Source organism: Diadema setosum, chromosome 9, assembly GCF_964275005.1.
Source record: "Diadema setosum chromosome 9, eeDiaSeto1, whole genome shotgun sequence".
NCBI lineage: Eukaryota > Metazoa > Echinodermata > Echinoidea > Diadematoida > Diadematidae > Diadema > Diadema setosum.
Window position 1 is genome coordinate 5,991,524 of NC_092693.1, and position 15,950 is coordinate 6,007,473.

The following is a 15,950-nucleotide window of genomic DNA, read 5'->3' on the forward strand; positions in this document are numbered from 1 at the left end:
GGAAAACTAATTCTAAATGCTTCGTCAGTGGCAACTACACAGAATGAAATATTGACCCTTTGAAACAACTACGGTTTCTATAGAGTGGCTATTGTATGCAGGGTCTTTCAAATATCACTTCTCTATAAGCTAGTTCGGAGTTCCACTCTGCGCATGAGCAGAAAAAAGGTCATTCGGACCAACAGGCACGTTGGTTTTTAAAGTCGCTAGGATAAGTGTCTGTGATGTATGATTATGTATAATGATTATTCATGTAATATTTATAACTGCTGCTTGCCAGCACATCCACCTGACAGCAAAAGTGGTATTTGGCAATATCGATAGAAAGAGGTTGTTCTTACATTCAATGTAAGATAATAAAATGGATGCTTTCCCAAGTGTTAATCGACGGATCATTCTGGTCATCTGGTCTATGCGAGTTCATTCTTTGTTGAAGTAGGATTGATGAATACACCATAAATCGTTGCGTAAAGCTTATGCATTATGTCGCTCTAAAAACGAGTGAAGAGCCCCTTAACTGACTGAGAAAAACGAAAGGTCATTCGGACCAATGTGCCCATGAGCTAACTCCGAACTGGCTTATTGGATCATGGGGGTTGGGGGTTTGAGGCAGGCGTAGTGGCTGAATTACTGTATGCATATGGCCCCTATGGTAGGTTTCATTATAACAAATACTCATTTTGATGTTATGTATGGTTTCATTCAACTTTTGTCACGGTCAATAGGCCTACTCTGTATTCATAGTGTGGTAAATGATCAAAGCCATCTAAAAATGCACACACACACTTCTACGGCCTTGCAACCATGGATCTAAGTGCACATACAGAAAATGTGTTATAGTACCATCCAAGGACTTAAATACTGTACCTGCACATTTCTGACACTAATGCTGTGAACCTTCACTCCTATGCATTGTAACAGATATGCAGCCTCCTGGAAAAATCAAATACATCCAATACTTCAAGGACATCTGTCACACACACACACACACACACACACACACACGCGCGCGTGCGCGCGCGCACACACACACACACACACACAAACAAATGTCCACACACATTTACCTTTTAAATTTGATTTCTTTTACTGAAAAACCAGAAATTAAATGTTGGTGTACATTTTGATTTCACAATTTTCGCAAGGACCAAGATTTGCAAAATCAAAATGCACGCCAAAGTTCTTGTCTACACTATTTGCATTGAATGCCAGTGCCAATTTATGAAAATTTCATGCAACGAAAAAGGTCATCGGCTCTAATTTGTGAATATTTCATGCTGCAAAATATCTTGCTTAACAGTATATCGATCTTTAACAGCAAATACACCAATGATAACAAGGGAGAAATGCATGTACTTCTGATGGGATCATTTTTATTTTTTATTGTTTCTGCCACAAATCACAGCCATACTAAGTACTTTGTGTATTGATGCCACAGTAGGTACCTAATTCTTACATAACCTGCAGAGAAAAGCATTCCCTCGCTGTTCTGTAATGGCTCGGACTGAGAAAACAAATCCATTGAGAAGCCTGGTCAATAAGTTAGCATGAAATCAACCTAGATCAAAAGTTGAATCTTAATACAGCTGTAATGTTGCAACTCTGTTGTACCAGTATCACTTTACAAATATAATTGAGAACAGGGTTTAGTTGGGGGTCCATCGGTAAAACTTTTCAGTATCATTTCATGCCTCTTCCTAGCCTTGGGTCTGAAGAGAAAACCATCCAAAACATCTTGGCAAACAGGCAAGAGAAATGACCACTAATTTCCTACAAATTTGGGCTCATACAGCTTTGGAGATACTGGCTTGAATGGCATCTTCAGGATTTATAACAACTTCACATCAGGGGGTTATGGTGCTATACCACTGGGTAGCAACATTCATAACCATCCAAACTTGCTTTCTTACACTTGCAATGAACAGTGGTCTGCTCAGTGTCAATATTTACAATAAGAGGAGTAGAATGAGCTACCTCCATACTGTTTATAACAAATCTCATCCAAACGGCCTAGTCATCTTTTCCTGATAATACATGCTGCAATAGCAACTGCAGCACTACCCTTGATAACCTATATCTGTACACACATTTTCATTTAAATGACTCTACTTGTCAGCTTTCTCCTCTGTTTGTCCAGCTTCAACTTGCTCTGGGGCGGGCTCTCTGTGATGGGGGAAGGACTCCCACGGACTGGACAGGTCAAACTTTCGGAATTCTTGGGTCATCTCCAGTGGCTCTGCCACAACTCTCTTCAGTTCGTCGTCATAGCGAACCTTTGAACAGGAAAATGGCATAAAGTTGTTTGCTTGGTGGGTCAAAATGTGGACACAAATTACCAACGACTGGAAAATCATGGAATGGTTCACTAAAATTGAAAGAAATTACTTCCTCTGTAATGTGTGTCGTAAACAAGGAGAATATTACCACCTTATGGGCATCAGAACAAATGCATGTCTTCATTTCCAAAGTAATTACCAGGGGGTCATCAATAACCATGCAGCTTTTCATCCACAGCATTTTCCTTTAACAAGTGTAATTTGACAAACTTTGGCAAAAGTTGCCTGCAAAAGAACTTGTATTCAGAAGTCTTTATTGCATTATCTTTCCAGTAGTGTCAATGTTACATCAATGACAATGTGGCCAATGTTAAGTAAAATCAGTTTAGAGCTGAAAATCTTCATTTGTAACTTCTTGTCTGCTGACCAAGACATTATCAGGCAATGGTACACTCTAAGTAATGTGACACATATCCTGCTAGGTGTTAGCTTGATTATTTAGTCAACCTTAAATTGCCCTTTAATTACACATCATGAAAAACTTTTAGCACATTAGCTATGAGAGTGTGTGGCTACTGTATTGCTGCCATGTACAGTGTAATTGTGAATGCGGGTTGGGTATCTGCATCAACACATACAAGAAATCTTGCTCTGTAATCAGAGATTTGGACAGCAAAAATGGATTGTGATATTTTTGTTCAGTTTTCGTGATGTCACACTGCAAGATGGCGCAATAATCCCTTGCCCTCTAGAAACCATCAATCAGTATTTTGGGCAGTGTGACGCCGCCTTACACCACATGCCACTCACCTCCACAAAGCCACTGAGGGGAAAGTCTTTCCTGAGCGGATGACCCTCAAAGCCATAGTCTGTCAGGATTCTCCTCAGATCAGGGTGGTTTGAGAAGAATATACCAAACATGTCCCAGATCTGGTTGAACAGGGAGAATAGCAATGATAGATAGATAGATAGATCTTGGTTTATTTCATTAAAAGGAAAATACAAAGCAGCCCAGAGGCTAAATTGTGAGTTCTTGATGTAACATACTGGAAGATACTGGAAGAATATTGAACACACACTCACACAGTTTTTGGGTTTTTTTTTCAATATACAACTTCACTCAAAGGTGTGTTATCATTAGCTTCTTTTTTTTTTTTTTTTCTCTAAGACCAAAATAAAGAAAAAAATTAATACAATGCTTTGTATACATTCAAAACAGAGTTATACTGTATAAGCTGTTGTTTTCGCGTACAGATATTTTTGCGAATGGGGAGGTCAAAGACATTTTTGTGAGATGTTGTTTTCGTGATTTGACACCGAGGCTCATAGTAAGTGCACTATTAGCCTAGCATATAGTGACATTTTTGCATGTTGTTAAATTCGTGATCTAGCAGTGATTCTTGAAATTCGTGAAAATTAAACCCTCACGAAAATAACAGCTTTTACAGTACTTTTGGTCTGAAAAAGAGCCAGAACTCATCTTCTGTGGTGTCCACTGGTTTGTCATGTAGATGTAAGATATTGACACAACTTTGAAAACAACTCCTTGCTTTCTTTCTTGATCTATCTTTTTAATTGCACTGATCCATTAGATGAAGAAAGATCTTTAAATCACAAAATCAGATGAAGCACACAGGGTCTCCGATCAACACAGGCTTCTGTGAGTTAGCACCTATGCGTGTAGATCTGGGTGTACGGGGAAAGGTCTGTCTACACAGATGGAGGTTTCTCTCCAGTCACTACGATTCAGCATGTCACCGACACTTTTGACCCCACCTCTCTCTCCAACCAATCAGCAGCCTTGAACACGGAGTACAGAGAATCCACAGCAGTCAGTTCATCTGTGTAGGTCTTGACACGAATGCGCTCATTGTACTGTAGTGACAGGAGGTTGTACACAAGCTGCACAGATAAAAAGAAAGAAGTCAATTCAGGCAGTGAACACATAGATGTTGCAGACTTCAGGACCAACATATAAATCACTGATTACATGATTCAGTCTCACATGAACCTAGTGTACTTCAAAACCATGTCTTATTTCACAATGGAAATCCATGAAATACATTTATTCATAAATCAGTGAGCACTACAATAGCATGATATCAAAAAGATCTGTTCACCAGCATGAACACAATATGTGGACAACAACAACAACAACAAAATAAGAGCACATCAACAGTGGTACTACAAGATCATGGAGATAGATAATTGAAATGCTGCTAAATTCAAGATCATTTTACATCTACTTCCTTTTTTATTAATATTTAATTAAAAATGTTTGATGAAAAAAAAAAAGTTTTCAGTTTCTTAGGAATTAAAGAGAGGTGAATAAGACTTCATGAGCTTAAATATCCAATCCTTGCGAGGAAAGAATACCTCAAATCTGTGGGAGCGTGTGGGCACATCCACAGCAGTGATGTCCGCCAGCGATTTGAACTGGGCATTGTGGTGGTCCTTGAGGAAGGTCATGACCGGGATGATGCCTTCCGGATGGATCATCACCTCCAGCTCATTGTGGTAGGCCACCTGGACCTCCTGCACGTACTTGGGCAGGCAGTCGGCTACGTACTGGCCAAACTCCTCCAGTCTTCCCTTCTGCAGCTCATTGCTGGGTCGTACGGTGGCTGTCAAAGCAGGGTGAACCCAAACGCAAATTATGAGAGATAATAATTATAATGGGGTACTGTATAGGCCACATATTTAGTGAGTGAATTTTTTTTTGTGAATCTGGACCCCCAACAATTTTGCAAGTGCTAAAATTTGCGATCATGGAGTGCAAAAATAAATGGAGACATGTACATGTGCACGTCACATTCATACCTACACACAAAGTTAATAATTTCACATGTTGTTACATTCGTGAATAACACCCAACTCGCATAAATCGTGAAAATAAAAACCTCGGGAAATATATGGTACAGTATATGCAGCATTTATAGTGCTCCTTACCACCAAGTCTGAGTGCTCAAAGGGCACAAAAAGATGAGATGCATACATATAAATCTTATATGGATGATGGGGAAGTATCTTTTTCTGCTTAAAATTTTGCAAGGTAAAACAAAAAAAAAATAACAAATTAAAAAAACACAAATGTTCAAGGATATTCCCTCTCAATTCAGCTCATATGAAGAAAAATACAAGAAGATGCATGTATATCTGATGGAAAAAGGTAACATCTGCCACACATCACCGTACATTGGGAAGCCACAGACTGTATCTACAACTCTGATACTCAGTGTATAGATTCTAATAACTTCCCAATCATACAATTAACAAGAGAGAGAGAGAGAGGGAGGGAGATAAAATTGGGCATACATCAAGTAAGACAGAATTATTACCCAAGGGAGATTGCAGTGGATATCAACTTACGTTTATTTGTGCCTGAACATAATGCCCGTGCACTGTTTTGGCATAACAGTCTACCTGTAAAGACAAAAAAGTGACAAACACGTTACACTGACATACAGTAAAGATCACATTGCAATGTTGACAGGAGTTGCAACTCCTGACATTGGGAGGTCTCTTATCAATGAATGTCCATGCATTTAATACTCATTATCTCAATAGTAGTACCGACCCATGTATTCACCACATAACACTTAATGCGATATGAAAACACTTAACATCACAAGCAAATCATTGACAGCTAAGAGCACAGAATTTCACAAGTGGTATACTGTGGATGTACACTGTATTAATGCATGTACATGTAGTTACAGTCCATCCACAGTATGAATGCCAACTTGTCATGTCAATGTTGTACTTCTAGCATGAAATCTAGTAAATTCAAATGTATCAGTTTCCGGCTTTCTTTTTATAACTCTAGCTAGTCTAGGGAAAGACAAAAATAAGGATTTTAGGGCTGGATTTGAAAATACATGTAGCTCTGTGTGGCTCCCTTTGATAAAAAATCCTGCACCATTATAGTAATACGTCCCATGCCAAAATTCAACCGCACGCAATGGCATACGTTTCAACATGTAGCTTGCAAATTTTGGACGGCGTTATGGTTGAATTATCAGTGGCCTGCTTTAGGCCTAGGCCTACTCGTCTAGCTGGAACCAGACTCATCACTGATATGGAAACATCCCAAAGCAAAGGATAAAGAGAAGCATGGCAGTCTGTGCGCTGCTACATCAACTCAGCTTTCTATAAATCTTTATTTAGTACCATAAATGCCAAAATGCTTCTAATCATGACATGAGTTAGACCAGAACTAGAGATCTAGTCAGAGGCCCGTTTCATGAAAGCCTTATGAGAGACTTTTCGCTCAGTCATAAGCAAGAGAAGACACACTTACCACTTTACCAGCAGAGATTGCTAGCTTAGTTAAGACCAGTTTAGGCAGTTAATTATCTAAGAATAGTCTCATACAGATCTCCATTGTCCATACAGCATTATGAATAAGTCGGACTGCACATAAAGTCATCGCTACATGCATATGAAGAACACAAAACACTCAACAGAACAGTCGTCTCCAACAACTGAATGGAAACATATAGAACGCTACATTTCACAAGATATACAATTGGAAACATTAATGTGACATAAAGCAACATAATATCACCGAAAAATACATACCATGGGCTACATTTAGGTTTCTAAGCGATGAAGCGCACCTCGAAAGGAGGGATGCCATTCTTCTTCGACGCCGACAGCAGCAGTGTATCAGTGCCGTAGTAAAGTCCGCCCTCTATGTCAAGAAGCAGCGTTGGAACTACGACATCATGTAGTTTTCAAGATGTCAAAAGCTTCTTTCTTTCTTTTTTCTAATCGACATCGCATCTAACTTATTCATTTCTTTTATGAATATGATAAAAGACGTCATAGATGAGTACCCATGGAAGAATTTCCTTCAACACACAAAAATTTCAATGAAACACTGACCTTTCAACGTGACAGGCTACACCAGGGGCCTGTCTTATAAAGACTTGTGATAGAAATCAATCAAAGTTTCTTGTGAGCTGCGATGCAAGTTGCGATTGATTTGCGGACTTGTGATTGATTTGAAGGCTTTATAAGACGGGGCCCAGGGCAAGGGGCAGCCCACCAAGGATTATTTCATTTCATTTCATTTCATTTGCGCCCCCCACTTTTTGTGGACCATATAAAGGAATAAATAAGGTGTCTTCACTTTGGGCCCCCACTCTTTTAATCCGGAAGTACGTAACGACCTTAAAAAAAAAAAAAAAAAAAATAGATAGAGATCTTCAGGTGTGAGGGCGGCGGTAAGGTTATGTATTTGCGCTGAAGACCTTTTAATTTTTTTTTTTTTTGCTTGTTAGCTCATGAAACCCGGAAGTGGGCCCCCACTTTCGGAAACGCTCTGCCGGCCCTGTTTCATTTTCAGATTCTTATTAAAATGCAAAAGAACAACAGAGGAAAAAATATAGCAGCACACGGAATATATACAAACATTAAACTAAGATACTAAACATAGAGAGAAAACAGAAAATTCTAAAAGAGGTCATAAAAGAGCTAGCAAAGGAATTTCTTCGAGCGATTGAAAGGTCATTTTTTCTTATTCATACATTTTTAGAAATAAGATACACTTAGAGAAATAGGAAACATGAAGGTAAAATTGAACATATTGCAGGAATAAAAAACACACACAGTAGTTTTGTTCATTTCATGGCATGCTAATGATTCGTCAAAAATCTCTTATATCTACGCTCAAAAGAGACAAAGGAAGGATGGACATGATTAGATTTCCGGGGCACAGAATTCCACACTTGCACTCCTTGATATTTAATCTATGCGTTGGATAGCGTATCATAGAAGAGGTAAATAACAATCATCAGTTTGTCTAGTGCTATATGAATTTACATCTCTTGTATATTTGAACTTATCATAAATATAAAGTGTAATAAAAATAAGGTGTAATAAATTGTGAGTGTACATAATACATAAATGAAGCAGTTGTTGTTGGATGGAATTTTGTTATTACAGTACGCAATGACCTTTGTGGAGTGTGTTTAATATACTAAATTTGATGTAACCCCCCCCCCCCAAAAAAAAATGGCTTGATTTGTTATGTCACTCTCGTCCTTGTCGAATCAAGAGTAACATTCTCAGTCCCTATTGAAGACCTTCATCCTCATAAAACAACAATTTATACCCCCTCAAATCATTAGCAATTTAACACCGCCCCTGTCATCAACATAGAAAACAACTACAGGATCCTATTATATAGGATATACAGTACTCGTCTTTAACAAAAAAACAAACAAACAAACTGCATTGACCATCATCCGCTATATCAAACCCCCAAAAACAGAGAAAAAAAAACATTAACAAACTAATGACCACGCGTTTAACAACAATTCAGTTTATACACACTAACGTAACTTTTAATAAGTAAACAAATAAAGCTAGCGGAAAGAGTGCTTTTCCATTCCTCTTGGAACTCATAATTTCAACTAACGGCTCTCACTGAATGGTCTATTGTTTCTAAATATATAAATAGCGGTACACCGGGTAGTCCTGCCTCTTCGCTTTAAAAGCACCAATGAACAAACAAGCACATCACCCACACAAGCAAAATGAGATCAGCAATCTGACGAGGGTAAAGTCGTATCTTTCTTTTTAACAGCAAAAACAGATATGGGTCGAGCCTGCCTCACCCTGGTTGCTTAGACATGTTTGCTTGTTTGTTTGTTTGCTTGTTTATTTGTTTTTTGATTTAACATGTCTTTCTCATTAAGTCAACAATCCCTGCGTTCCCAAGTAAATCAATAACAAAATACATAAATTGTAAATAGTCATCTAAAGGATTCTTAGGTTTGTCCTCGTGATCTTTGCATATTGTAGACACGTGTGTCAGAGACTCCAACTCTCCCGCAGAAAGCCCATTTTTGCAGAATCTCTCGTTCTCCCTCTTGAGATTTAATTTCTCCCGCCCTGGCTCTGTGTCTCCCGCTTGAAATGATTTCTTACTTTATAATAGTGTCATCGTATGTTGAAAAATAAGCCTTAGATAGCACAAGAGAGCATCTAGAACCTTAGAGTTTCCAGGGCCCTTAAGCGGGCACTTGGCCCCAGCCGCAAGGAAATTCGTGCTTCGCGCACATCAAATTGGAGTCTCCCGTTTGTTTATGGGGGTTTCAGGCGGGAGAATCTCCAGATCACAAGGTGCTTGGGGTTGGAGTCTCTGGTGTGTATTGTATTAATATACATTCATAAGCACTTTTATCTCTAAGTTTACAGTGCGTCACAATCTCTGTGGAAACACGTGATTGCCTTCCCCTGTGATGGTCAATTCAAACAACTTAGGGGCATTTAGGATGTGAGCTCGTTCAGTGAGTGGCACGTTGACAGTTTCATGTGATTGTCACGTCGTCGCCTCACTGCACTCGTCCATCGCCTTTTCTCTGCGAGTGCAGGAGAGGGAAAAGAAAACAATCATAGAGATATGATAATATGCCATCCACGCACATCGCAGGTGTAACGAAGTAAAACGATCATGTGATACGGTAACTTGTCTTATGCAAACACTCGCTTATTTTCGAAAATTGAATTGATATCCAAAATTGCATAATTCCATTGTATCCTCCTGCTTCGGCATTGGGTGATAAAAGAAAGAGACATCCGATACGTGTAGAATGAGGAATACAATACATACGGAAGGGAACTGCCTATTTTTAAAGTCATGTGTGGAATAGAAATTTCGCCCATTACACACCCTTTTCATATCTCGGAAAGAGGTATGTATTCTTCCATCATGTCCTACAACTACAAATTTTCGCGCTTCAACCACTTTGATGTCGAACCCACTGACTTGACAATCACTATTTGCTCCTCACGTTTCACAGAGAATTATTACATTAACCAATTCAAGCAATGAAGTACCAAGCTCGTCTATAAAGTACCTCCTTGGTTCAAGCGAAAGATCGCGGTGGTGTGCATCTGATAGCGTGTGTGTACGCGCGTGATGCTTAGATTAAAAAATGGCCGCCTACAAGAAATGCATGATGATTTATCATGTTTATACTTATCTTTGTAAGGATAAAAGAGGTTTTTCTTTCTCCCTCAAGTTCGAATTCAACTACTTTGAAATTAAAGTTGAAACAAAATCGGAGAAACATATCCTGACGACCATGCTACGCCTCTTGGCATGATTCACTGTTGAATGTATCATGATAATGCGATGGTAAACTCTTAACATAGCACCTATAAATAACTGCATCATCCTTATCTGGTGCAGATGATTGAAATAAATGCCTTAACAAGAGTAACGTAGAACCCTAGATGATTTTCAAGCCATCCGTTGTACATTCTAATATTCGTTTGTCAATGCTCATGAGGTAATCTCCAAAAATGTCATGTGATTTGCTAGTCCGCCATTTAATTCCCTTTGTTCGTTTTCTCCTTCCCTTCTTCCTCTTTTCACCCTCTTCATAATTATACCTTCATCTCGCACCCCTTTTTCATGTATACTTCTTGTCAACACTTTCAAAAAAAAAATTTTTGTCGCATTTTTACAGAGCAGACAATCCTTACAAATATAGACTGGGACCGAAATAGCTTTATGGTTTCCCTTTTTTCTCACCTTCTCTTCGTCTTTTTTTTTTTCGTATAGTGCTCATCTTGTCATCAGCATGATCAATTCCAACATTACCAGTAATGGTATAGACATCATTTTTTTAAGCATAACTCTGTCGAAACGTTCAGCATGATAACAAGGATTGGAGCCCTCTTTTTAGATTAGAATGCTTGATTTTGTAACCCGCAGCATGACTCTGAACCACCGATCTATTGGTCTATACAAAAGGGAAATAAATAATCAAATATTGTATTTGCATACTGCCATTGATTAGATAAATGCATTATGGATTCCCATGCCGTGCATCTGAGTTTGCAAAGTGATGACACGATGTTGCGCTGTATTTGTTTTATAAATGCGCAGAGCTGCGTTGGCATGCTCTTATGCCGAACGTAGTATAATCTCGCGGATTGCATTTCCGCTCCCAAAAGCCCGAGCTCGAGAATTCATATACGTTCTCGAACAGCGACGAATTCTTTTCATTTCGTCGGCTCCCGGGCTCAACAGCGTATCAGTATAGGGTGGATGGACGATTGAGTTGTATTATGAATGCGTCAAAATGCTGCGTACATTAATGCGGTTTACTTTCTCGAGAATGCGACGAAAAGTATGAGTGCCTAAGCCATTAAACAGTGGCAGTTCTAATCAACCGACGATGCTGATTACTTTATAGTCAGCCGACGAACTCGTCGAAAAGTAAATTTAAACTGGCTATATAGCATGGCCGTGGAACAGGTCATTCCATTACTGGTAAAAAAAAATTGACACACCTCTTCTCTATGCTATGCAATGGCTTGTCTAATACAAAGACATCGTCTGGAAGTTGGAAAATAGCGTTCATGATCATACGAAGTAGAGAGGAAAAAAGGGAAGAATCCGTTGTTATTATGTTTTATTCGTAATTTCTCGTCGCTTTATAAAGCTGGACAGCACAAAGTACTATGACGAGCTTACCACAGGCACTAGTTAACGTCCTCGTTTCTGTAGCTATCTCAAACCTCGTGCTGACCGTGACGCTGAATTCTCTCGTGATCGTCATTCTGCATCGGCAGAAGGATCTCAACGACGTCTCAAAGTTTTTGTATCACGTGTCCACGTGTCTCGACCTCGCTATGGGAATCTCCTGGAACCCCTGGATGATTCAGTGGGTGGCTTTCGGCACCGAAGAGAACTGCCGAAGGTTCACAAGCGTTTTCGTCTACTTGCATCGCACAATAGCCATCTGTATCCTGTTCACAGTATGCTTCGTTAGTCTTGACAGATATTTCCGAATAACAAAGCCACTTCACTATCCCATGCTTGTGACCCGTCGTCGCGCTGGCATCGGCCTGGCTGTCGCCTTCTCCACCATTGCACTGATGTGCACCACCCACATCCCGTTTCCATGGTTTCACATCCTTGCCGATGTCATCATCAATAACTGCATCAATCAGAGTATCCCGTTCTGGACGGGAACCTGGGCTAACAAATTTACGACGGTGTTCATCGTCGCGCCCATCTTCGCCACGATGGTCATCCTCACCATCAGCAACCTCGCGCTCCTCCGCATTGCTCGACAGCAGTCACGGGCCATTGCCGCTATCGGAAGGAGAGACTTTCCCGAGCGTCCAAGAACCTTGCTTCGCGGGATTGGCACTGTAGTTTTGCTCACTTTCCCTTTTTACGTGTGCTGGCTCCCCTGGATCATGTACCTCGTGTTTCAAGAGTTTCTTGGCGCTCTCGATCCTCTGGAGATGTTTGGTGCTGCAGCCAGCTGGATCAGACCAATCATATACATCGCTACCACCAGGGAAGCGAGAAGTATATTGCGGGAAAGGAGCTGCAAGCAGAGTTTCTGATATAACTATCCATACATGACATAAGACATGTCTCTCTAAGTTTTGCAGCTTGAAATGATATAAAATGTTGACAACAAAGATAATAATGTTTGGCTGTGCTTGTTTAAGGACATAGAGCTGTACTCTATATTGTTACGTGGCAGCTACCATGGAAAGTGAGATATAAAATATAAAAAGACCAGATGATAGATTTAAGATTTTAGATTTAACCGCTGACTTTGGCCGTGGCGAGGGTCGTGGTCATTTTTATTTTGCTCTTCTTTTAAAGGGATAACTAGTCCATCAAAATAGAGGGAAATAGATGTGACATGAGAGACACTGTACCTTTTCATTAAAACTCGCTTATTGTGTAGTCGAATGAATGAATTACTTGAAAATTTATCATAGAAAATGAGATGGCAGCAAAAAAGCCAGTCTTGCGGGTCAGTGCTTATCACCGGCTCCGGAGAGAGCGTGGCAGTGGTTTCAGATTGACCCCCTCCCCTTTTTTATTTTTTTTTTATTTTATAAAGAACGTGCTTTGACTTTCCAACTTAACATCATATTGTAGTTTTTTACATATATAATGCTATACTTTCAATGTTTCGAGTTTCATTTCATGTGTTAGTATCATTTTATGATAACAACGTATTGCGAAAATGATGATTTACTTCCTCTCCATGGCGGGATTATTTCCGCTTGATGCTTCGACAGAAGAATCGACAGAAACATTATCACAGGTCGTTATTCTCAAAGATCGTGAATCCGAAAATGAACTAAGGTTCGCTGTTATGAAGGTCAGATCAGTAGAATCTGCCACTAGAAACACGTATGCTTGTCCTTTTCAAACTAGATAGCTTGTGATTTATCATCGTATTGCATGATGGAGGGGGAATGATTACTTCATTTTGAGAATTATATGTGTTATATGTGTCAAGCACGAACGTTAAACTTGTACTACATCTGAATTATTACTTCTTCATTCCAGTCAATGATCTTAATTCTCGACGCTTTCGTTTTGTTTTCGATTCGTTTCCTTATATTTATTTGGCAAACGTAACTTGATGACGGTGATAGCACTAATAATAACAATTATACCAAAAAAGTTTTTAATTCACTGTATATGGTTGTGGTTAAGGAATAGATAACCCATATAATAATGTTTTCGAGTGCCTCTCCCTAACAATTACTTATATAATTCTATATGAAGAAAAGGGGTTAAATTCATTTTTTATCAAATTGAACTTTTTGACAGAAACGTATTCGTTTTATATAGTCTCGATTTATAGTAACTATTCAAAGTATTGGAATATATACGTGCATTTGAAAGCGGAAGAGAAATTGAGCACTCGCATATCATAATGTTAAACTATTCATTCGAAATCATTGTGTTATTGGAAAAGAAGCCTGCTTCATGGTGGAAAAAAATGTGATGAAGGGCCGCAGCTATAAGCTGCAAGGAGAAAAGGCAGAATTATTATACACTTCAAAGCATACTCTCGTTTTTATATCCATCAATGTGTGTGACAATGGCTTTATGATTAGTCTTTTAATTCTTTTTTTTTTTTGGGGGGGGGGTTAAAATAGAAGACATTGGACAGAAGAATGTCAGGGTTTCAACAATAAAACTTTTCGCAAACCACTCTAATCGGTAATTACTGCCTATTTTTCTCCAAGATGCTTAAACTGGAAAGTGACAGATAATAAATGGCACAAAACAAGAGATGTTATTGATAGACTGGAACTAATTGGTTACTGCATTTAAGAGTTTTAGCAATAATGATATTGCAAATAAGTGAAGTGAAACATGTCAGACCTTTATGTTAATCTTTCGCAGGTGACCTTATACGGTTTCAGTTTGAAATTCCAAAGATTCTTTATTGCGAAGGTTCGTTAATTCGAAAATGAAATAGATTTCGTAATTCCGAAAGTACGTTATATAGCACGCGCCTTTTTTTTTTTTCATTTTCGGATTAACGAACGTTATTTTTTTTTTCTGGATCAACGAACCTTCGAACCTTCGATCTTTATTTCATTTTCGAATTCACGAACTTTCGGAATAACTCCACGACTGTTCGGATCAACGAATTTTTTTTTTTTTTCGATTAACGAACGTCTGGATATATTGGGGATTTGTGGGTTTCGGAATAACGAACCTTCGGAAAAACAAACGTCATGCCCATCACCTTGTACACCTGTATACATTGACAAAGATCTCCCTTGGACATGTCCTACCGAATTTTGGTCAAAATTAGAATAACGGCTTGAAATTTGTTAATATTTGTTGTCACGAGAGAGTTAACGTTAACTTAGTTATGACCCCAATTCTCCTTCAAGCTTAGCATGTGACCTTGAACGTACAGCACAACAAAATTAATAGATTTTCGAAGTACATCTCTCACTTTAAGTGTGGTCTCAATTGAAGTAAAAATTGGAAAATCATTTGTCAACAGAGAGTCGTGCAGGTGACGGACGACGGAAGAAACAACATACATGACGGACGATGAACAGACTCTCTAGTGGCTCCCTTTATCAACTTCGTGGGGGGGGGGGGGGGCACAAAGGACCGCCCCAATCATTTAGACGTGCAGATGCAATGCCGAATGACCAGCTGATGACTGTATCGGGCACATCAACCTCGTCTAGTGACTTTAAACTTCATGCATGATGGATTTATAATTCGCGTCACGGCCACCTATCTAAACTGTTGCTATCAAGTGTAGACCCACTTAGATAATTAATGTCTCCTGGCATGTATTGTATAGGAAACAAGGAAATTACTGTCTAAAATGGCATTGGTCTATAACCATTTTGTATTTCTTGTGCAAGAGAGCGTGAGTTGAACTTTACTTTTGGTCCATGAAGATGGTCATTTGTGAAGATGTAGATTTTGCACATCTAAAAACGAAACAAAAAACATATAAACATAATATTCATAAGTGTGAGCTTCAAATGATGTCATCGTCAGTATAGAACCATGTAATGTAATAAATTTTCCTGGTGCAATAAAGCGTGTTTTGGGGCCTTGCCTCCTTTTTCGATGAGAATGGTCCCCAAAATCAGTATTTGAATTATTCAGCGGCACCAGTTGAAATAATTCAACATGCTTTTACCACACGAATGTCTGAAGGTCAACTGAAAAACATATTTATTATTGAAACCTGAGAGGTATATAGTAAAGTGCGAGTTACGGTAGGTAATCATAAACCAACTCTCTCTCTCTCTCTCTCTTTGAATAGAACTTTTCATTTTTTTTTCTTCACCAGATAAACAATATATGAATAGACAGGGTTCCTTGCTCTAAGGTTGATTGTT

At 39.0% G+C, this 15,950-nt stretch overlaps 2 protein-coding genes across 2 annotated transcripts; one reads left to right on the forward strand and one right to left on the reverse strand.

Annotated features, from left to right (window-relative positions):
• Window positions 1-1,353: 1,353 nt before the first annotated feature.
• Window positions 1,354-6,941, reverse strand: LOC140233552 (NADH dehydrogenase [ubiquinone] iron-sulfur protein 3, mitochondrial-like). Its single transcript, XM_072313675.1, has 6 exons — window positions 6,858-6,941; window positions 5,646-5,699; window positions 4,653-4,900; window positions 4,053-4,178; window positions 3,087-3,206; window positions 1,354-2,273 (listed from the first exon to the last, which is right to left on the reverse strand). Exons 1-6 carry the CDS (start codon window positions 6,913-6,915, stop codon window positions 2,106-2,108), a joined length of 774 nt encoding a protein of 257 aa, XP_072169776.1. The 5' UTR covers window positions 6,916-6,941; the 3' UTR covers window positions 1,354-2,105.
• A 4,818-nt stretch (window positions 6,942-11,759) lies between these two features.
• LOC140232777 (trace amine-associated receptor 6-like) lies at window positions 11,760-12,656 on the forward strand. The gene has a single exon (XM_072312891.1). It carries the CDS (start codon window positions 11,760-11,762, stop codon window positions 12,654-12,656), a length of 897 nt encoding a protein of 298 aa, XP_072168992.1.
• Window positions 12,657-15,950: the final 3,294 nt, after the last annotated feature.